This window comes from Cervus canadensis, chromosome 10 (genome assembly GCF_019320065.1).
Source record: "Cervus canadensis isolate Bull #8, Minnesota chromosome 10, ASM1932006v1, whole genome shotgun sequence".
Lineage (NCBI taxonomy): Eukaryota > Metazoa > Chordata > Mammalia > Artiodactyla > Cervidae > Cervus > Cervus canadensis.
The window spans coordinates 63467943-63491773 of NC_057395.1; the positions used below are offsets into that span (position 1 = coordinate 63467943).

The 23831-nt window shown below is 37.0% G+C and overlaps 1 protein-coding gene across 1 annotated transcript in view; it reads right to left on the minus strand.

The window, feature by feature from the left end:
- The window catches only part of LOC122447966 (ubiquinol-cytochrome-c reductase complex assembly factor 1), a 92698-nt gene that overhangs the window by 54300 nt on the left and 14567 nt on the right, over nt 1-23831 (minus strand). Inside the window, exons 3-6 of the mRNA XM_043478763.1 lie at nt 15805-15891; nt 14828-14935; nt 6904-6976; nt 1524-1581 (exon numbers count right to left, since the gene is read on the minus strand). Of these exons, the coding sequence (XP_043334698.1) occupies nt 1524-1581; nt 6904-6976; nt 14828-14935; nt 15805-15891 (326 nt within the window). The remainder of the gene's footprint in view (nt 1-1523; nt 1582-6903; nt 6977-14827; nt 14936-15804; nt 15892-23831) is intronic.

The following is a 23831-nucleotide window of genomic DNA, read 5'->3' on the forward strand; positions in this document are numbered from 1 at the left end:
AAATTAAACCAATCTCAGCAAGGAAGACTCAGCAGGCACATTTGGAAATCATGGCTAACTTGAAAGAACTACAAGTAGTTATAAGGTTGCCCCAGCTGCTATTAGTCGGGTACTGACCTTGGGATGTGGTCACAATGATTATATTTTTTATTTTGCCATCCACTCCCTCTAACATGCTGATACCTCTGGCTATTGGGCAATAAAGAGTCTTTCATACTGGCTTTGAATATTATCTTTGAGCTCCGCTGGAAACAGCCTAGCCTCCTCTCAATCCTCCCACCTCTGCAGTGGGTAATTCCCCAGGGCCACCTCTGCAGTGCACTCCTCTTGAAAAAGTAGTTTTCCTCTCAGGACATCCAGCTTCCCCCCTGAACTTCCTCCTAACCTTCAACCATTCAGACCGAAGGTAGTTTGCCTTCTCAGCTACCTGACTAAGACATGGCACATTTCAAAAGCCAGGTGAGGGTTGCTGCCTCCTCTGTGATTCCACAGGCACTACTTACTCAGATTCATTATAGAACTTGACCATTCCAATTTATAACCAACTATTACGCATGTCTTATCTCCGTCACTAGACTGGGGGCTTCCTGACACAGCTTATTGACTGCCCAGGACACAGTGTACACTCAATAAACTACCGGTTTAGGAAAAAACAACATAAACTGCCACCTTAGACACCTGAGCCAATCTCACTGACTATGCGAGTTCAGAAGAAATATTTCAGAGGTGATTAAAACCAAAAAGTCTTTATATAGCAGTCAGTCCTGTGATGCAAAGCTCAGTCTCAAACAAGGGTCCTTTTGACAAGGCAACCATTCCCCACGTTCCTCAGATGCTCACTATGGTCAAAGTAGTAAACTTATTTCTCCAGAATTTACTTTCCCAAGATCTGGCAGTTCAATAAATACATTTCCCAGCCCCCACTTCCAACGCCTCTCCTATATCCTTCTGACCTTTAATACTGTGTAACATTAGATGAAAAATTGATTTTTTTTGGCTACGTAATTTGCAGCTGAAGAAAAAATATACTGTTTAAGGTGTTAAATATTTTTACATGCAACAAACCTGGCATGAATCTAACCTGTATGCACATTTTAGAGGTACAGGCGTAAATGTCAGTGCTATAATTTGTTATAGGTTTCTGATGACCAGCAATGAAAATGACCACGGATGCTCACAATTCAAACCACTTTTACGTAAATGTGAACTTTCCTAAAACAGCCAAGGGAAAGAACTTTCCACCCAAGCCCATAGGGTCTCTTAGAGATACTGATAGCATTGTTCACTGGATTAGGTGTTCTTTGAGAAACTCCTACAAATATTAGTTTCTTTCTGGGACTATGCTTTGACCTTTAATAAAAAATGTGCCATAAGACACCAGTTATTAAAATGAAAGGAACAGTTTTTAATGCCTGAACAACTGCCATTTCATATAATCAGCTCTACTGAGGGCTATACCTTAACAAGTCAGCAGTGTTTAAAAAAAAAAAAATATGGTGACTTCACTTAAATTTCTCACTTACCAGACATGAAGCAGAGTTATAAGAAACCATGAATTGAATGTATCAGGCATCTGACACCCTAGAAAATAATAATGAAGTATAAATATGTGAGGGTTTAGAAGAGGAATATGGACTCTATTTGAAATATTGGTAGGGATTTGTTCAATCAAAGTATACAGCAGTCACAGTGCCCTCTGATTATGCTATCACAGAGAGAAGGCCAATGGAATCACAAGGCAAGCCTATGGGTTGAAAAGAACAGTGAATGTAGTCAGGCAACCAGGCCTCTAGTTCCAGCCCCATCACCACCCTGCTGTGTGGCCTTTGGAAAATCACTTCTCTGAGCCTCAGTTTTCTCACTTTGTATCGTGTGGCCTGGACAATCTCTGTAATTCCTTCTAACTTCCATGAGTCAATGTTATTTTCCCTTCCTGATCTCCAATTCTTTTGGAAAGCTAGGCAGACACCACTTGCCTACCCCCCACTTAAGTATAGGCTTTTTTTTTTTTAATGTATTTTTTTAAAAATGTGTTAATTTATTTGGCTGCCTTCCATCATAAGTGCAGCACATGGGATCTCCCTTGCATCATGTAGGATCTTTCATCGTGGCGCACACAACTCTAGTTGTGTGAGGGCTCAATAGTTGCAATACGCTGGCTTAGTCAAGCTCCTCGGCATGTGGGATCTTCATTCCCCAACCAGGGTTCAAACCCACATCCCCTGCACTGCAAAGCGGATTCTTAACCACTGGACCACCAGGGAAGTCCCATGTATAAGTTTTTTTTTTTTTTTTTACTTGAGCTCTGCCAAGAAATTTAAGTTCTTCTTGTATCCCTTTTCTGTTTTTTTTCTTTAAGGTAACCCAATGTGCTACAAACATGAGTATGCTAAATGATGCAACCAAAATAAATGATTGGGAGAAAGGAGGAGAGCTCGAAAGAACTGCAGTTGAATAAGAAAGCAGATGATATCTAACAAAACACCGTTCATCACCCCCAGGAATGATAAACCAGGCAGGGCTTCTCCTTGGTTTAAAATACCAAAAATCAGGTCAGTGCTTAGATATCCAAGCCTCTCAATTCTCGGATCCTTAAGAAATGCCTCTGGCTTGGTGAAGGGTCCCCCACTGAATATGCTCTCCTTATTACATGACGGGGAGAAATGGTGGAGCAAGATGATAAAAAGAATCAGTGGGAATCTGATTCTGTTCCTTGGATTAATGACTCAAGAAAGAAAGTAGTATCTTCTGCCCTTCAGCAAACAATGAAGTATACTATGACCTAAATGATCACAAACAGGGGCCACTAAGACAGAACGCACAGAGCAGGCCCCCTGCTCTGTTAGTGAGGTACACTAACAACATCACGAATAATGAAGAGCTATAATTCATTTTGGGCTTACTATGTATGTGCCAGACTTAATGAAAGGTATATGCATTAGCTCAATGAACCTTTCCAACATTCGTATGAGGTAGGTATTGATATTATCCCCATTTGACAGGTGAGGAAACTGACTTAAGAGAGATCGTGACAACTGCCCAAGGTCACATAGCTGTGAAATCAGACATCTGGGATCAAATTTAGGTCTCCTTGATTCCATATACTATGGCCTAATTGCTAATGGCCTCTCTAATATTAGGATCAGAAACTAAAATTCACTAAGGGTTCAAACTTCCTGCCAAGTCCACTGTTAGTCATGTCAGTATATTATCTCACTTAATCCTCACTTTAACCCTGAAGGAAGGCATTAGAAGCCTCATTCTAGAGATGAGGAAACAGGCTCCAAAGAGCTAAGGAACTTGTGGGCAGCCACAATATTAACAAACTAGTGGCTAGGATAGCGTTTAAGTCCAGGTCTGTCACAAACTGACACCAAAATACTCTGGTGAGTTTACTGGGAGGTGCCCAGCAGCTGTCAAGTGGACTTCCTCTTGGAGCCCAGCAGGAGGGAGGTGAAGGCTGGCCTGGCCAGTCATTCAGCTATTAAGACACATGCCATCTGAGAGTGGGCCAACCACCCTCCACCTAGAACAAGAATAGCCATGAGAAACTCTCGAGCCCGGATCTGAAGTTGGGTCTTTTTTGGATGCTAGAACAAAACATTAAAAAGAAAAGCTTTCTTGGAAGTCTGTCTTTCAATCTGGAAAATGAAATTTGGCTGCTTCTAAAGGACAATCTGTTCAATTGCTACCTCTACATCAAAGCTTCTCAGCAGCCTCCAGGAGCCTTTCCAATTTTCTCAAAGAGGGAATCAGTTCTTGAGCTGGAAAGCGCAGACAGACAGACAGGCCAGCAACTGGACTTGGGTCACAATTTTCCCTCTGGGGGACAGCTCAGAGCTGAGGATGGGAAAAGAGCTGGCATATGACTGACTCCCTGTACGCACTGGGGTCAGAATAGAAAAGCACAAGCTAAAGCCCTGAAAAACATGACCACTGAAAGTTTGTGAGCAACTCAACAAACAGCAGACTCTTTAGCTTTATGAAATGTCTTTAAACACTTCAAAGTTAAAACCTGCTATAGGTCTTCCCATGATCACAAGGTATTCCCATAATCACACTTAGCTCCAGTATACATTCAGTGCACTATTATATAAGGCTAGATACTTTCTTCCTCAACATCAGTTGAGTAAAACTAAATTAATTCATTACAGTTATGAGGCGGCAGTACTAACACAGTTGCATGCTCTTTATAATGGAACCGATCGCCAAAAGACCAGTTAGCAAACACTGCGTGCTCACAGAGGGTACACTCATTTATGCCACAATGACATCATCAGAACATCTTGGAAACAACAGTGGACTATTAAGGTATGTCCCCAGTCAGAATCCTCAGCATCTAGGTCCCCGGATCAAGACCTCTGAACACTTTGGCTCTGACATGACAGAGCATCTGTAGCTTTGGCATTTTATGAGGACTTGTCCGAGAGGCTGACAGGCATATGTTTACTGAGTAAAGAACTCAACCTTCATGACATAAAACTGGCCTCACTTTTGTTGGAAGAGTGAGAATGACACCTACCGCTACCCAAGGTTCTCTATCCTTTAAAAGCTACTTAATTCTCAGGACTCTAAAAGTAAAGCCCTAAAATGCCAAAAATCCAAGGGGGCAATAGCCACGTTACAGATGTAATCTTGGGAAGCAACACACACACACACACACACACACACACACACTCTCTCTTCTTTTACCCCAAACTTGTCACACACACACACACACACACACACTCTCTTCTTTTACCCCAAACTTGTCTCTCACACACACACACACACACACACATTCTCTTCTTTTACCCCAAACTTGTCTGGCCTACTCTTTAGAATCCAAGATGCAAGAAAGTCAGTCTCATTACTTTATAGATACTCTTTGTCTGCCTCTAAGTGGTACTTTTCAGATTTTCTCCCTTTGTATTCACTGGCCACAATTCTGAAATTTAATCTAACCACAAATGACAAAGATGGACCACAATGGAGCATAATACAAATGAACATGATATAAGTCTAAAAGGTAATTCTCAAAGTTAGTCTCAGAAAACCTGAAGTAACAGTGGTATCACCAAAAAATGTACTGCCTCCCCAGATAACTAATTCAAAGGGTAAGGCTAGAACAAAGCTCACTGAGGTGTATACATTTTAATAATATATAAACAGCAGTTCACAAAATTAATAGGACACATCATAGAGGTAATTCTCAATTAAAAATTGTAAAATACAAAGAATTATAAAACAAAATATTAAAATGAACTATAATTCTATCTTGCAATTATATTCATTCAAGGCAATAGGTTATAGCACAAAAATTCCTGGATTTTAAGCCAGATGACATAGGATCAAGGCTTGACTAGTAAGCGACTTTGGGTAAATCACTTAGCCTCTTTAAGTTTCAGCAGTTTCTGAAAACAAAACAAAAATTAAAATAAGAATATAAGCTCTCCAGTCTTGCAAGGTTTTATAACTCCAAAAGGAAACAAACGTAAAAGCATGTAAGTGTGAACTATGAAAATGTAATGGATACTCACTTTAATAAACTTTTATTTTTATAAGTAGTCTACAACAGATTATAAATTGAAACATGATACATTAAGTATGTAATAAGTCTCATTATTTAATATTATAATATTAACTCAAGAATATTTAATAAGGATTAGCTAAACAAAGATAGCTAGTAAACATCCTTTCAAAATAATTTTAAGTTTATGAGATATTTAATATTAAATAGATGTCCAGGAGGAAGTTTTAAAAAGATCTAAAGAAAAATACTTAAAACTACTTAAGAAAAATCCAGCTTCTAAAATTAACAGTCTCTTCATCATGTAGAGAAAGAATATTTTCTCCTTTCAGACTAATTTCTCCTAAAATAAAAAACTGCTAGAGGTGAAAAAGCAGCAGGAAGGTTTTCTTTCTTCACTACAAGTAAATAGGAAATGGAAGGCAGATACTAAATGAGGATTACAACTCAGCATAGTATTTTAAGTTTCTAATATAATATCAATCTGCTGAAAGTAAAATCAACAAAACAACTTGCATCTAATTTTAAAAAATAGTAAACAAAGCTGCATCTCTTTCTTCATTGTTGTTAATATAATTATATATTAATTATTTGCTGTCCATGAAAAATATTCAAAAAAAAAAAAAAAAAAAGAAAAATATCCAGAACATAGTTAAGTGTTTGTTGCTTTGAGGATAATGGCTATTACAAGAGGTAGAGGTGCACAGCACACATTTCCTTCCAAAATCTGTGGAACTGGAAACAGTTTAAACTTTCCCAATGACTTTGTAAGTATCTGCTTTAAATGACTTGTTTATAACTACAACAGTTTACAGCATCAAAATGAGTATTGTATTGATACAATCAACTGCTAGTGATGATCATCTAAACCAGTAAAACTTTCAGAAAGCAATTTATCAATAGGATAAAAATAATAAAGTTACACGTGCCTTTTGACCTTTTATAGAAAGAAGAAAAATCATGAGACATATTCCAGGATTAATTAAAACAATTATAAACTAGAAATAAAAGAGGAATCACTGGCTAAAAGTTCATGTCAAAATTGCAAAGTAAAACATCCAGAACGTAAAACGGTATGTTTACTCTGAGTACCCTTATGTAAAACACGCATATGTGGACAAAGGGGATGATAATGTTGAAGTACTGGACAAATTTTTACTTTTTTTCCCCCAAATGCTTTATTTTTCCCAAATAAAACATCTTATTTATAAGGTTCTTTTGGCCTCTGCTTATTCTATTAGGAGAAAAATAGGAAGCTTTTATTATATATCCTGTGCAAGAAAAACTGTTTCACTAGTACCTTAAAAAAAGAAAACTATCTGACCAAGACACAAACATAAAAATGAACAGTAGATTCATTTTCCTTTTCAGAACTTTCAAAAACAGTAACTTACTTAGAAAGAATTCCTCAAAGTCAGTTTTCTCCACACAGCTGGTATACATGCGCAGGGCCGCAATCTTAATTTTCTAGACAAAGAGAATAAAACAAACTCAAGACATGACCAAGTGAATGTTCTGGTACCATTAGATGTGGGTCACAGAATTATACTTTTTCAACTAGAAGGATGGGTCCAAACCTGTCTCTAGGCAAAATTAATATCTAAACAATATAGATCAGTTCAGTTCAGTTCAGTCACTCAGTCGTGTCCGACTCTTTGCAACCCCGTGAATCGCAGCACGCCAGGCCTCCCTGTCCATCACCAACTCCCGGAGTTTACTCAAACTCATGCCCATTGAGTCAGTGATGCCATGCTTTCTTTTATTAAATCAAGACATTCGGACTTCACAAAATTCTAGATTTTATGATTTTAGCATCAAAATGCCAAAAGGATTTTTCTAATATTTAGAGGAAATCTATCTTTTAATTCAAACCCATTTTACCACATTTGAGCCTCTAAACCATAGTTCAGAACCATCCACATTCTTTATAATCTGAAACCCCTTATATTAAAAAAAAAAATTACCCATTCTCCTGACCAAAATCAAACAATACCCTCAATCATTTGATCTTTCCTCAGAAGCACTATTATCTATTCCATAAGTCTTTTTTTTCCCTGAAGAGAGGGGGTCATTTTTTTCTGTATTTTCCCTAGTTTTATAGTTTGCTGATCCTAACAGAATACTATGTTTATAAATTTGTTGCATCATGGAGAAAGCAAGGGAATTCCAGAAAAACATTTTCTTCTGCTTCGTTGACTACACTAAAGCCTCTGTGTGGATCACAACAAATTGTGGGAAATTCTTAAAGAAATGGGAGTACCATACTATCTTACCTGTCTCCTGAGAAATCTGTATGCAGGTCAAGAAGCAATAGTTATAACCAGACATGGAACAATGGACTGGTTCAACAGTGGGAAAGGAGTACGGTCAAGGCTGTATATTGTCACCCTGCTTATTTAACTTCTATGCAGAGTACATGAGAAATGCTGGGCTGGATGAATCACCAGCTGGAATCAAGATTGCCAGAAGAAATATCAACAACCTCATATATGCAGATTGTACCATTACAGTGGTACAAAGTGAAGAGGAACTAAACAGCCTCTTGATGAGGGTGAAAGAGAAGAGTGAAAAAGCTGGCTTGAAACTCAACTTTCAAAAAACTAAGATCATGGCATCTGGTTCCATCACTTCATGACAAACAGAAGGGGAAAAAGTGGAAGCAGTGACAGATTTCATTTTCTTGGGCTCCATCCAAAATCACTGTGGATGGTGACTGCAGTCATGAAATTAAAAGACGCTTGCTCCTTGGAAGGAAAGCTACAACAAACCTAGATAGCATATTAAAAAGCAGAGACATCACTTTGCCGACAAAGGTCTGTATAGTCAAAGATATGGAGAGCAGTCAAGTATGGGTGTCAGAGTTAGGCCATAAAGAAGGCTGAGCGATGAAGAACTGTGGTGCTGGAGAAGACGCTCGAGAGTCCCCTGGAGAGCAAGAAGATCAAACCAGTCAATCCTAAAGAAAATCAACCCTGAATATTCATTGGAAGGACTGTTGCTGAAGCTAAAGCTGAAGTTCCAATACTCTGGCCACTTGATGCAAAGTGCTGACCCATTGGAAAAGACCCTGATGCTGGCAAAGACTGAAGGCAAAAGGAGAAGGGGGCGACAGAGAATGAGATGGTTAGATAGTATTACTGACTCAACGGACATGAATTTGAGCAAACTCCAGGAGATAGTGGAGGACAGAGGAGTCTTATGTGCTACAGTCCATGTCCAACAAAGAGTTGGACACAACTCAGCAACTGAACAACAATAAACAGAGCAACTCTTTTTAAAAAAGAGTTTCTAATGAATATAAAATATAGTAAAAGGATCAACTGTTTACTATTCCCTAAAACACTAAGAATTCTCATAGAATCTTAATCTGAGTGATTTTAATTTATTCATGAGCTGTATACTAAAGATTTGTATATTTTACTGTATGTACATTGTGCCTTCATAAAAATAAATCTAAAAATGAACATTTTTATGAACTGTAGGTCTGAAGACCAACTCAGTGCCAAAGGAACAAGAATTTCTAAGAACTTTCAAAATATTTCCTTAAGGATACAATTAGTTTATCAACAAAGGCTTGTAGAAGCTTATTTTTCTTTAAAATGACAGAGAAAATTACTCAAATATGCACAGACTAAAAATATATATATATGCAAATGATGTAGCAACTGAGGAAAATCCAACCTAGAATTTTAGCAGAGCAGTTTTGTTATTAAGGTTCAGTCACCAAGGATATACTATATCCACTACTACATAACATTCATATCTCAGTTTCTCATGGGCAGAAATACCTGTTATAAAATAAACTATTATGTCTTTGATTGCAATTAAATTTTTTTATTTGCTAATTTGAGATGTTATATTTTCAATGTTTTTAGCCTAAAGTTCACATGGGGGAAAACAAAACAACATAAAACCAATGGAAATCAGGTATATTTTTATGGGCAATAAATCAGTGTTAGAAGCCCACATTTAAACAAAACTCTTGGTGAGACACTAAAAGCGAAGAGCAAATTAAACTTAAAAGCAAGCAGAATGATACATAAAGATAAGAGCAGAAATTAATGAAACTGAAAACAAAAATAATACAGAAAATCATAGGCCAAAGCTGGTTCTTTGAAAACATCAATAAAATTGACAAAATTTTAGTAGAACCAATCTAAGGGGAATAAAAAGAAAAAACAGGGACTTCCCTGAGGGCCTAGTAGTTAAAGACTCTGAGCTCCCAATGCAGGGGGCCTGGGTTCAATCCCTGACCAGGGCACTAGATCCCACATCCGCAACTAAGAGTTTGCCTGAGGCAACTAGAAGATCCTGAGTGCTGCAACTAAGATCAGAGATCCCTTGTGCTGCAACTAAGACCTAATAAATAGATAAATACATATTTTTTTTAATAAAAGAAAGAAAAAACAGAGAAGACATGAGTTACCAATATTGGAAATCAGAGAATAGAGGGAACACATTACTATATATCCTAAAGATAGTAATAGGATAATATTATGAACAACTTTAAGTAAATAAATGTCATTATTTTAGATGAAGTGGACAAACTCACTGAAAGATACAAGCTACCAAAGCTCACGAGAATAAATAAATAACATGAATAGTCCTATCTCTTCTTTTTTTTGGCCACTACATGTAGCATGCAGGATCTTAGTTCCCCAACAGGGAACGCCGAGCTCCTTGCAGTGGAAGCATGGAGTCTAAACCACTGGACCACCAGGGAAGTCTTCCTACCTCTATTTTAAAAACTGGATTTGAAAAAAGTAAAAATAAAAAAAATAAAATAAAATAAAAACTGGATTTGTTGTTAAAAATCTTCCCCAAAGAAAGCTGCAGGCTTGAGGGCATCACTAGAGAACTCTATCAAATATCTGAAGAAATTATATCAAATCTACATAAACTCTTGCAGAAAAAAAGCAAAGAACACACCCCAGCTCATTCTATGATCCAACATTACCCTGGTATCAAAACCAAAGACATCAGAAGAAAACAATACAGTAAAACCATAGTCTTCAAGAACACAGATCCAAAACTCTTTAACAAAATACTAACAAATCAAATCCATCAGTATTTTTAAAAGAGAACATATCATGATCAACTGGAATTTATCCCAGGAATTTCAAGATAAGTCAACATTCACAAATCAGTGTAATTCACCATATCAGCAACATAAAAATGCAGCATGTTTCACTTTTTAACACCTACAGTTTGGGGAGTATTTTATATAGAACACATTTAGAGAAGCACTGGTCTGTACCATTGCCAAACTAATGATATCCTAATGATACCATTATCGAAATGACTTGGCCTTGACAGGCCTATTATTATCCTTGAAACAGAGAGTTTAGGACATCTGTAAGCTCTTCATTTCAGTCAACAAATAATCTATTGAGCACCTAACTCAGTACCTAACACTGATTTGGACACTAGGAAATACAGCAATAAACAAAGCAGTTAAAAAGTCCTTTCATGGAACTTAAGGCCTAGTTTAACTATCATGACACATTTAAAATTTTTCTTTTTTATTTTAGGCCTCACCTTGTGGCATGCATCCCCTGCATTGGGAGCAAAGAGTCTTAACCACTAGATGGATGCCCAGGGAAGTCCCAACACAGTTATAATTTCAAGTAAAATTCCTAATGGCCTATGTCAAAATTTTTTTTAAATCTGCAGTTTCCTTCCAATTCTTATATACAGTCTTCTGGTTCATAATTAATCACTTTCTCTAAGGAAAGGCACACTTGCCTGCAAGGCCCCACATCATTCCTTGAGAAAGAAGTTTTTCCCCACCACATGTTCATGAAGCAACCATTCATTACAAATAATGAAGACCTCACCATATTGGCCAGTGTATTTATACAGTGCTCATACTGTGGCAATGAGGAGCATTTTATAGTTCCTCACTTTTCCTGCAGCAAAGCCAAGCCTTTATACTTGGGTGAGCCATTTTCCTGGACAAATCTCTAAAGCAAGTCCCTTAAGACCATCACACAGGGACTGGAAATAACAACTCGGGGAAAGAACCTCTTCAAGACTCATGTGTTAATATAAGTTAAGCAAGTAGGTGGACTAAATTTCCATCCAGTCAATACAAATTGTTCTGGTTCTCGGATGACTTCATGTTTATTTCATTCTAACTTTGGAAGACTCCATCAGTATAATTGACTAAAACACAAGCACCTAAGACAGCTTTGGGAAATGAAAATCAGCTTTCCCAATAACTGATGCAGTTTGTACCATCTTACAAGATGAAAAACGAATCTATTAAAGGCTTGCAGTCACAGTTGTGTGAGAGTTGGAAGGGGCTTTGAAGTCATTTGAACTTTCTCTTCTGTACTGGAATTCCTTCTCCAGCATTCTTGATTCACAGTCAACTATCTGGGCCCCTGTTCAAACAAGCCCAATGACCTTGTGAGGCTACCTAGTCCACTGGAGGACAATTCTTATTAGATTTGTGTTACACTGAACATAAATCTGCTTCGTGTAACATTCATTAAACATGATCTGCACACTGGAATACCTCAGATTAAGTCTCTCCTTTTTCTTAGTATACTTATTTATGTATTTAGGAGAAGGCAATGGCAACCCACTCCAGTACTCTTGCCTGGAAAATCCCATGGACGGAGGAGCCTGGTAGGCTGCAGTCTATGGGGTTGCAAAGAGTCAGACACGACTGAACAACTTCACTTTCACTTTTCACTGTCATGCATTGGAGAAGGAAATGGCAACCCACTCCAGTGTTCTTGCCTGGAAAATCCCAGGGATGGAGGAGCCTGGTAGACTGCTGTCTATGGGGTCGCACAGAGTCGGACACGACTGAAGCGACTTAGCAGCAGCAGCATTTATGTATTTAGCTGCACCAGATCCCAGTTGTGACACATGGGATCTTCAGTTGTAACACTTGAATTCCTAGTCATGCCATGTGGGATCCAGTTCCTTGACCAAGGACTGAACCCAGGCGCCCTGCACTGGAAGAAAACAGTCCCAGCCACTTGACCATGAGGAAGTTCCTCTCCTTTTTTTTTTTTTTTTTAACATTTCTTCTTCAAATACCTGAGAAAACCATTAGTCTTCTCTTTCCAGGCAAAGCATCCCTATTTCCTTCAACCACTCTTCATTCAAGTTTCTGAAGGCTTCACAAGGCTCACTGCCCATTTCTGAATGCATTCCAGTTTGTCAGTGTCCTTCAGAACAGGAATAACTTTTTGGCTTAATGCTAATCTGGAAACTGCCTATTCAATGACATGTGGCTAAATCTGTTAAACGTTATCCTTATCTTACCTGATCATTGTTCCATAAAGATAATGAAAAAAAATGGTTATTTTGTGATAGTCAAGCAGGTAAGGAAAAGCCACATTTAAATTCTTGAATACGCATCTAGAAAAAAAATGGAACCACACACGAAAACATTACATAAAAAGATGGAGGAAAGATGGCTGACACTGCTGATGTGGAGAGACAGGGAGACATTTTACTCCCTAATGAAAGACATGTGAAAAGACAAAATTCAAAGATTCCTGCCAGTGCAACCCCAATACAAGTGTCTGCCATAGACTTCTGAGTCAACATTTGCTGAAAAAGTCTCTTTCAAAATGGAAAGTTGTACCTACATTTTCCCACCCAAATTATACCAGAATGTCATACTTGGATGTTTTGATGTCACAAATTAAAAATGAAGGTTACAGGAAACACACTGCCACATCACAAAAGATTTTTTAAATGCAATTAGAGACTTGGTTGAGGTCACAAGGGAACCAAGAAAAATTAGAGACTAACTTAAACTAAAACAGTGAAGAAATTTTCCTGATGATTTAGTAATCCTCCAAATGGTAGCCAACTTTCCCTCTGGAATCATAAAAATACAGACGAGACAAAGCATATGGAAGCAACCAAGTGGAACTCAACCATCAAGAAATTAATAAAACAGTCAATTTTTTTCTCTTTTCTTTTTTTCTTTCTGCTCTTATTTTCCTTTTAATTTCTTACTTTCAGACAAAACACTTACGCTTTTAAATCCCAATGCTATGATTGCAAATCTTTTTTTTTTTGCAAATCTTTTTTTTTTTTAATAGAGGAAAAGATCCTGCTTAATATTACCAAATATACCAATGATTATCATTTGCCAAGGAATTATGATGTAAAAAGAGATAACTTTAAGGAGCATAAATAGTATTTCATTAGTGATTAAGAAGGCACTTCATAACCTTAGGATCTTAAGAACATTATTATAACTGAGTATGTGTCTTATCTTCTACACTTTTCAAAGCCCCTTACAGACAAAATGCTGGCGGAATCACTGTTCAATTTATGTAAAAGGGAGGGTATAGAAAAAAGCCTATATGTGTTGCAGTTGGAACTGTTAGGAAGACAGCCAGACATTTTAAGAGAAAACTAAAAGTAGAGTCCACAATAAAATTTAAGTTCTATAATAATTTGACTACAACTTGTTAAAAAGGTGTAAGTGAAATAATTTAGTCATTCTGGGCAAAGCTATGGTGTTTCCTAAAAAAGTCTTCTCTACTGCTTTGTATTGGTTTGATTATGACTTATGACTATAACTTATGACTGATAGGTTTATCCAACATTCTAGAAACCTTGAAAAGTATTAAAAGGTACTTTTGCCATAATCATAGAAAGAAACAGTAGTACTAGAAGATAACTGGGCTGAGAAAAATCCAGTGACTTGTGTTTTATTACTTAATTGGTTAGAGGCATTTCTATAAAGTCCAGGGGCAGTAGCACCTGATGCCAAGTGGACATTCACTCATTTATAGCAAGTACTATATAACAGATAATGTGTGAGGCCAAGATCTCATAAGGAATGACACAGCAGACAGCCCTCCATAATATGAATTATAATAAATCACAGAATTGATTAATTTTAAAAATGCTCATTAACAAAATTTTAAAGAAAATCACTACCATGACCTAGAGAAAATCACTTATGAATAATAGAAAGTAATGTTTCCTTAAGAACACTGCCCATCAGAACATCTGGCCCATCTAACTCCTTAGAACTTATCTATATGGCATTCACGTGGCAAAGATCTGGAAAGACCAGTCTTATTCGATTGCTTGCTACTGAGATACTTCTAAGCAATCAAGTGAAGGGAGTAGAGGCAGTGTTTCAGCCCCACATGCTGTATAGACCTGACTTAGAATGGGAGACAAGGGGATACAATATGTTTTAAAGCTCTCAAAATAATACATGCATTTCACAAAAAGCAAAGCAGAAGCTTTAAAAAAAAAAAAAAATCTTCTGCAAGGAGCAGAAAGCACAAAGCTCAAAAAGAAAAATGAGAAAAACTGAGACTTTACCCATTTACTGTATTTCAGAGGTCCTGTGAATCCCATGGCTTCTATTATCTTTGTGAAAGCACCAACCTTTTCCTCAACAGGCTGTGGTGAATCCTTGGTAGAAGAAAGCTATTTAATAAAAAAGAAGGAATCAAAAATCAGTTGCAAAAAAACATTTCTTAACAGAATGCTTTTATTTCTCATTAGGTCTAAGGGGAATTTTTATTGCTTAGATATTTTTCATCCAGAATTTTTAATTCTCATTTTTCTGGGTACTTCTTCACTCAGTACAAACATATCTGGAACCCTAATCGATGCCCTCCAAATTCCAGAGCAGACATATGCACCCCATTTAAGTTCTACAGAAAAGAGTATTTTAAAAAAGAAATCTTGACCCCTCCCCCCATCTCCCAAAGAACAATTCTGAGAAGAGGAATGCTCTATGTTTATTGACATTATAGGAAAAGGAAAGAAAAATATTATCTGAAAGCAGACAAAATCATAGACATAATCAACCAAAGCAAGTACTGAAAACATGTTTTTAAACTCCTGTATTCTTAGTATAACAAATTTTATTAATGACTACAGATAAGTTTTGTAGTTCACAAATAAACTCCATGGAAAACCTTTCTAATGCTAAGCCTCTCTAAATGAAGCCAGGCTATCTAACTAATAAGAAATTCTCCAGATGTTAAATATTACTTTAACATTAAAAAAAAAAAACTCCTATGACTTTTTCTCTAAAGTGCTTTTCAAGCTAGAGAGTACAATGGAAGAAATACAAGACATGGGATCAGAAGCCTTAGGTTCCAATATTCAGCTGGTCTGTCTCCTCCCATCCTTGTAACCCTGGGCAAGTTACTTTACTTCCCTAAACTTTATCTTCTTCATTCAATAAAATTTCTTGCCTCATCCAGGTAACAATTTTGCTGAGTTTCAAATAAGAACACTTGTGTGAAAGCATGCTACAGACATAGAAAGAACTCATTAAGTCTCACCTTACTTGTAGTATGATACTTCCTCCTCAGCTCAATGTCTACTCCAGGAATTTGTACTGATCCACCACATGCTAGGGCCTGGCTCATCTGGAGCCCCAAGAGATTTAAGGAAAAAAGAAAAACAAACGGATGTAAGCAACACCGAGCACACACTTAGAAGGTTAATGTGAACAGAGTTACTTCAAAGTAAAAAATATAGAAACCAACCTTTCTTAACCCAGTTCCTAATGGTATCTAGTACATACTCAACAAACATCTGGTGAATATCTGAATAAATAAAAGAATATAAAATACCTTTCACAAAATAGGTACACAATAAGTAGTAGAAGTTTTCATCATCATTGTCAACATCACTGTTGTCCAGATCAGAATTGTCTTCCTTCTATGTTCACACTGTATATGAAAGCACTTTGGCAATATAACAGTCACTGAAAGTGACTGTTGTGTCTGACTCTTCGCGACCCCACAGCCTATACAGGCCATGGAATTCTCCAGGCCAGAATACTGGAGAGGCCTTTCCCTTCTCCAGGGGATCTTCCCAAACCCAGGGATTGAACCCAGGTCTCCCTCATTGCGTGCAGATTCTTTACCAGCTGAGCCAGAAGGGAAGCCCAAGAATACAGGAGTGGGTGGCCTATCCCTTCTCCAGCAGATATTCCCAACCCAGGAATCAAACCGGGGTCTCCTGCACTGCAGACAGATTATTTGCCAACTGAGCTATCAGGGAAGCCATTAGTTAAAACTATTATGTGCCAGGCACTATGTAAGTGCCTCACAATGAATGTGCCTTGTACTTAAGTACCTTATGGAATCCTCACCATAATCCTACCAATACTGGTGATGTTATAATCAAGACCAATAAATATGGTTTTGAAAATAAATTCCTATGGAAAAAATAATATGCAAGCGATCCTCATTATTACCATTATTCACAAGAGTGAAAATTGGGGAGTAAGTCCAATGAGAAATGAGGTGGTTAACTAAATTAAGGTTCAGTCACTCAATGGAAAATCAAATGATCAGATTTTAAATAGAATTTATTTCTAAAGGCAGTTTTAGGCTCACACCAAAGTGCAGACAGCTCCCACATACCCCTTCCCACACATTTACAATATCTGCCACCATCAACATCCCTCAACAGAGTGGTACATTTGTTACAATGGACGAACCCACACTGATACAACATTATCACCTAAAATCCACAGTTTACAAGAGATTATTATTTTTAGCAACATGAAAACATATTTATGTATAAAATTATAGGTAGACACACAAATGCATATGTGCAAGTCTAAAATGGAATACACAGAAATGAGTTATTTCACTGTGCTGGTAGAATATTCAAGAGTTTAGGAACCTAGTTTCCAAACTCTCAGTACTGTTATATTTTCTTTACAATATAAAGTGATGGGGAAGGAGTAGCAGGAGGATTCCGTTCTGTTTTATTCCAAGAGAAGGGACACACTGAAATGAAAATGATTTTTCCTTTAATACTAATGAAGGAAAAAATGGAATTTCTAAATGTGGAGAGTTACTATTTACTTTTCTTTCCAAACAAGAATATTAAAAGATTAGTCAGGATTCTTCTGGTCAGTGCCAAGGACTTACACTTAAATTTACAGGTATCAAGAAGGCTGTGTAACATGAAACACAGAATCACTCCTATTATACCACATATACCAGTGTAATGGCCCACTAGAACATGAAACACTTAAACGGGTTCAAGGAACACAACCAACAGTCTCAACAAGCTGTGCTTTGGGGCAAGTTATATTAAATGACATGATCTTTTTCTTCCCCAGAAAACATCTAGTTTCCCCATACCTAAACATACCTATAAACACATACATTTACTTTTTTGTACTACCCATTCTTGCCCTTGCCCCCTAAAAGATTCCCTTGACCTTTATTTTGTGTGTGTGTGTTTTTTTTTTTCATTTATTTTTATTAATTGGAGGCTAATTACTTTACAATATTGTAGTGGTTTTTGCCATACATTGACATGAATCAGCCATGTGTTTTTACATGTGGATTTACATGTGTTCCCCATCCCGATCCCCCCTCCCACCTCCCTCCCCATCCCATCCCTCTGGGTCTTCCCAGTGCACCAGCCCTGAGCACTTGTCTTATGCATCCAACCTGGGCTGGTGGTCTGTTTCACCCTTCCCTTGACCTTTAAAAACATTAATTTTTTCCTCTGTTTAAACCAAAAAGATATCAAATAACTTTTCGTAAAGAAAAAAGAGAGAGAGAAAATAACCCAAAATACTCACTGTCACTTTTTCAAAGAGGCCTTCTCTAACTGTTGTATCTAAAACAGTTTCTTGTCATCCCATGATTCTCTATCATAGCAGTAGCCTGTTCATTTCATTCACAGTACTCATTACAATGTACAATTATATTTTTATTACACACATATTTATTTTCTATCACCACCACCAAAAATATCCATGAGGGTAGGAACTAGCTGTATTACCAGAATCAAGTACAGTGCATTATACACAGCAAACACTTAAATATTTGTTGAATGAACAAACCCAGCCACTTTTAAGGTTACTTCTTATTATATGCTTCTTCACAAATGTATCTATTTATTTATGTTTTAGCTGCACTGTGTCTTCCTTGCTGCACAGGGGTCTACTCTTTGTTGCAATATGCAGGCTTCTCATAGCTGTGGCTTCTCTTGTTGCAAAGCACAGGCTCTAAGCCTGTGGGTTCAGTAGTTGGGGCACAGGAGTTTAGCTGCCCCTCGGCATTGTGAGATCTTCCCCGACCAGGGATCGAAGAGATCGAACCTGCATCCTCTGCATTGGCAGGCAGATTTTTATCCACTGGACCACCAGGAAAGCCCTTATTATATATCCTTCTTCTTATCTATACACATACCATGCATACATGTTTCCTCCAACTTTTATTAAATACCCACAATATGCCAGCCTTTGTGCCAGGTTTTAAGATACAACAACCCTCCTGGAGAAGGAAATGGCAACCCACTCCAGTATCCTTGCCTGGAAAATCTCATGGACAGAGGAGCCTGGTGGGCTGCAGTCCATGGGGTCGCAAAAAAAAAAAAAAAAAAAAAAAAGATACAACAACCCTTACCCTATGGAGCTCATAACCTTGTGGAGAAGAGAAAGAAAACTCACTTTACTTTCATATTTAAAAATATTTAAAGACCACCCACCAAACACACACACACAAAGCATCAGAAAGGATATAAAGCAACTAGAACTCTTATACTCTGCTGATGGGAGTATAAAATGATACAATCACTTTGAAAAATTATTTGACAGTATCTATGAAGCTGAATGTATACACATTCTGTAAGATTCAACAATTCCATTTCTAAGTATATACCCCAATAGAAATGTGTATATATCCTCACAAAAATGTATACTAGAATGCTCATAAGAGCCCTATTTATAAAAGCCCAACTAGAAACAATCTAAATATCCATCAATAAATAAGTGGAAAAATTAACTGTGGTACAGTCAGACAACAAAATACTACACAACAATGAGAATGAACAAACTATTATGACACACAGTAACATAGATGAATTTCTAAAACAAAGTTGAATGAAAGCAGACAAACAAAAGAGAGTACATATCATGTTTGAAAGGCAAAACTACTTTGGTGTTCAAAGAGAAGACTGCTTAACTTTGGTTAGGGGCAGAGACCAGAAGGGGATCAAGGAACTTCTGGGGTTATTTCTTGATGTGGGAGCTGGTTATGTTCACTTGGGGATAATTCATTGAGTCACATACTTATGACTTATGCCTTTTTGTATTTTTATTATACTTCAATAAAAAATAGAAATTTAGAGATCAAAAAGATCTGGAGTCATCAAAAAAGAGATTATGGATAAGTGTTAAGATGACAGCAGCATAGAGAAAGTGACTGAAAAGACAAAGGTGAGAAGCATGGGGTAGTGGAAGACAAAAAAACAAGGTTAGAAGCTCCAGCTATCTCATATGTTTGTTTTGCAACCAAATAAAATAATCTATGTAAAAGAGATGGGTAAACTTCAATGCATAAAACAAATATGAAGACCTGTTCCAGACAAATCCAACAGCAAACTCTTATGCAAGCAGCCCCTCATTAAGTGAAATGCTAAAATTTCACTCTTCTTTTTTTGCTTCCAAAAAGGTTCTAAAAATGAAAAGACCTTCCTGATCTTGAAAGAAATAGAGAAAGAGAAGAGGGAAAGAAGGAAGGAATGAATGGAGGGAGGGAGGAAAAAGGGGAATAGAAGAGAAAGACTCAGCAATTCTTGAATATCTGGTCCTTTTAGCAAAACTATAAGCTCCACCAGGGCACAGTATATCTTATACTTCTTTTATTTTCTGTCCCACTGCTCAACACCATTCTGGGCATGGAGTCAGCACTCAATAAAAACTAGGTGGGTTTTTTTTTTTTTTTTTTAAATAGAAGGACAATCTGGAGAAGGTCCAGAAAAGAACCACAGGAATGATCAAAGAGATGAATAAAAGGTCCTAGTGGAAAGGTTAAAACGAATTGAGGCTGTTTAGCTTGGAGAAAAAGCAATTAAAGAACTAAGGAGAAACTTAGAATAACAACACTTGAGCTGGAAGGAATCTCAGAGATCTTCTAAGTCCAACCTTTTCCTTTCACAGATGAGGAAACTAAGACCCAAGGAGAGGTTGCAACTTGAGGTAGTTTTAGGACAAAAAAAAATTTTTTTAAGTTTCCATTTACAAGATGAGAAAATTTACCCAAGGAGCATGAACATAAATAGCAAACAAAAATCATAGTTACAATTTACTAAAGATCTCCCATATGCCCAGCATCTGAATGCTTGCTGTTTTACTTTTGTTATCTCACAGAAATCTTTCAAAGTTGATACTATTTTTTCCCATTTAGAAATAAGGACTCTAAGCCTCAAAGAAGTAAAGTTCTTTAAGGGGTAAAACTTATATTCAGAGCTCTCTTCTCTCCCCTAGCTGATTCAAAAACCTAAGTAGAGTTCAACATTGGCTAATGTACACTTAGCACCCAGATCTTAATTTCTAAATATTCCTAATATTCTTCTCCAATAAATGGAACTAGGGCTCCCCAGGGAAACTGTTGACTCTAGGACTCGAGCAAATTAAATACAGCATGAACCTGAAACATCTTGTGGTACCCAAGAAATAAAGAAGTGTTCAAAAACTGAAGGAAGGTAGAAAAGAACTTGAAGGAGCTCTCAATAGCCAAACATGGGACAATTTGATCAACAAAATAAATAATGAGAATAGATTATAACTCACAGAATAAATATCCATTAGCTCATACTGATACAAACAAAATAACTGAATAAACAAATAAATGGAGAGGGAGTGACAGCTCATCCTTACAGTAGAATTCCAGTCAACAAATGGAGTATGTATTGATGGAATTAGAAAATGACCATCAAGCAAACACCACAGTAATGACTACTGCAGTCAAGAACCATAAATAGAATTATCACATGATACAGCAATACCACGTCTAGCTAAATATAAAAAAAAAAAAAATTTAAAGCAGGAGCTTGAAGAGATATTTGCACACTTATCTTCACTGAAGCATTTTTCACAATAGCCAAGATGTGGAAGCAACCCAAATGCCCACTGACAGAACAATGGATAAAAAAACTGTAATATATAAATACAATGGAATATTATACAGCTTTAAAAAAAAAATCTTGTCACATGCTATAACACAAATGAACTTTGAAGACATCAGGCCAAGCAAAATAGGTGACAAAAAGACAAATACTGTATGATTCCACTCATATGTAGTATTGTACTCAGTTGCTCAGTCATGTCTGATTCTTTTGTGACCCCATGGACTGTAGCCTGCCAGGCTCTTCTGTCCATGGAATTTTCCAGGCAAGAATACTGGAGTGGGCTGCCATTTCCTACTCCAGAGCCAACCCAGGGATCAAACCCACATCTCTTGTGTCTCTTGTATTGGCAGGCAGGTTCTTTAGCACTAGCAACACCTGGGAAGTCCCTTAGGCAGCATTAAAGAAACAGAAAGCTGGAAAGGAGGTTGCCAACAGCAGGCGGGGATATACATTTTCAGTTTTGAAAGATGAAAAATCTCTAGATATATACTGTTTAATAATGTGACTATATTTTACACTACTGAATTTGCATACTTAAAAATGGTGGTAACTTTGTTATGTGTATTTTATCAAAATTTTTAAAGTAATTATTACATACCATTAAAAAAAAAGAACCATCAATGGGCGCTAAAAGTAATGAGCAAAAGTATGATGAGAAATCTGTACCATTTCAAAGTATCTTCTCACAAGATACTAATTACAAAGGGGAAAAGTTAACTTTAATTAATAACCAAGTGACCAAGGTTAACATCACCAGTAATAAGACATGTTGGCATCATGTATCCCCTGATAAGACACACTGAGAAGGAAACAATGTCACTTTTCCCAAAAATGCAAGCCCTTAATCTAATTTTAAGAAAATATTAGACAAACCCAAACCGAGAACCAAAACAGGAATTAATGGGGGGAAAAAACTGGGATAGGTATTCAGATTATTTAATAGTATTACATCAATGTTGACTTCCTGGTTTCAATAACTGCACTATGGTCATATAAGATGTTAACATCAAAGGAAGCTAGATGAAGGATATATGGGAACACTACTATTTTTATCATTTTTTTATGTTTAATTTATTTCAAAATTTAAAAAAATTTTAAAGTAGACTCATCAAAGTATGATAGAACTTCAAGAGGTTATTTAGAAAAGATAGTTGAGAATTCAACATCCCCAGCCTTTTGAAAACAATAACAGGATTATAGCAATGGACATTACCTTAGAGATCTTCTGATACTACCATTCACCCAATGAAAGATACTTTTATGTCATGCCCCTAACACAGTCTTCCAATCATTGCTTGAATATTTCCAGTAAGAGTAAATTTACTTTGCCAAATATAGCCAACACATTCCATTACACCACAATTTTAGTTAACACAAGGTTCTTCCTCATTCTGAGCCAAATCTGCCTCCCTCTCGGACATGCGCCTGAGGATGTCATTCTGAGGCAGAGTTTTCCAACCAGAACTCAAAACTGGGAAGATGTACCAGTGAGGTACAGTCAACATGACAAAATGTCCAGTTTATTTACAATGGCTGAAATTACATCTTGTCAGCATGAGATAAACAACTCCAAGTTATTTACATGGATACCTTGCTATAATGCTGTCCGAGAACCTAATACAGTACCTGGTACGTATTAGGTACCCAAGAAATGTTTATTGATTCAAAGAATGAGGCCCAAGTCAGAGACTGATAGAATGAGCTCCCCCTTCCACCTTCTTTGCACAAATTATTTATAAATGACTTAGAGCTACAGGATAAATTCTATTAAAATTTGCTAGGACTTCCCTGGTGGTACAGTGGTTAAAAATCTGCCTGCCAATGCAGGGAACACAGGTTCAGTCCCTGGTCTAGGAAGATTCTACATGCCTCAGGGCAACTAAGCCCATGCGCCACAACTACTGAGCCCCAGCGTCGTAACTAATGAAGCTGCCCGCTCTAGAACCTGCACTCCGCAACTAAGAGAAGCCCAGGCGCCACGACTGGAGAGCAGCCCCTGGTCTCCGCAACTAGATAAAAGCCCAGGCAGCAATGAAGACCCAGCACAGCCAAAAATAAATAAATAAATTTTCAATGCATACACAGACAAAACCAGAACACAGCCCAAAAACTTCTGAAAAGAAATAGCTACCTGGCTATGTAAAGTAGATCCCTCTTCCACACAAATATATTCTTCATTCATTCATTTATTGCCACCTCTGTGCCAGACTCAGTGAGAAGCCCAAGTAATACAGGGACAAACAAGACATTCTCAGAAGGGCAACCCTTATATACTAATTGAAGGGAATTACTCTGCATTTTAAGTATTTTAACATATTTATATAAGTAAATTACACAGTATATAATTTATACATCAAAAATAAATTTTCATTGCATTAAATATGAAAAAGATTAATGGCTACCAAAGGAAATTACATAA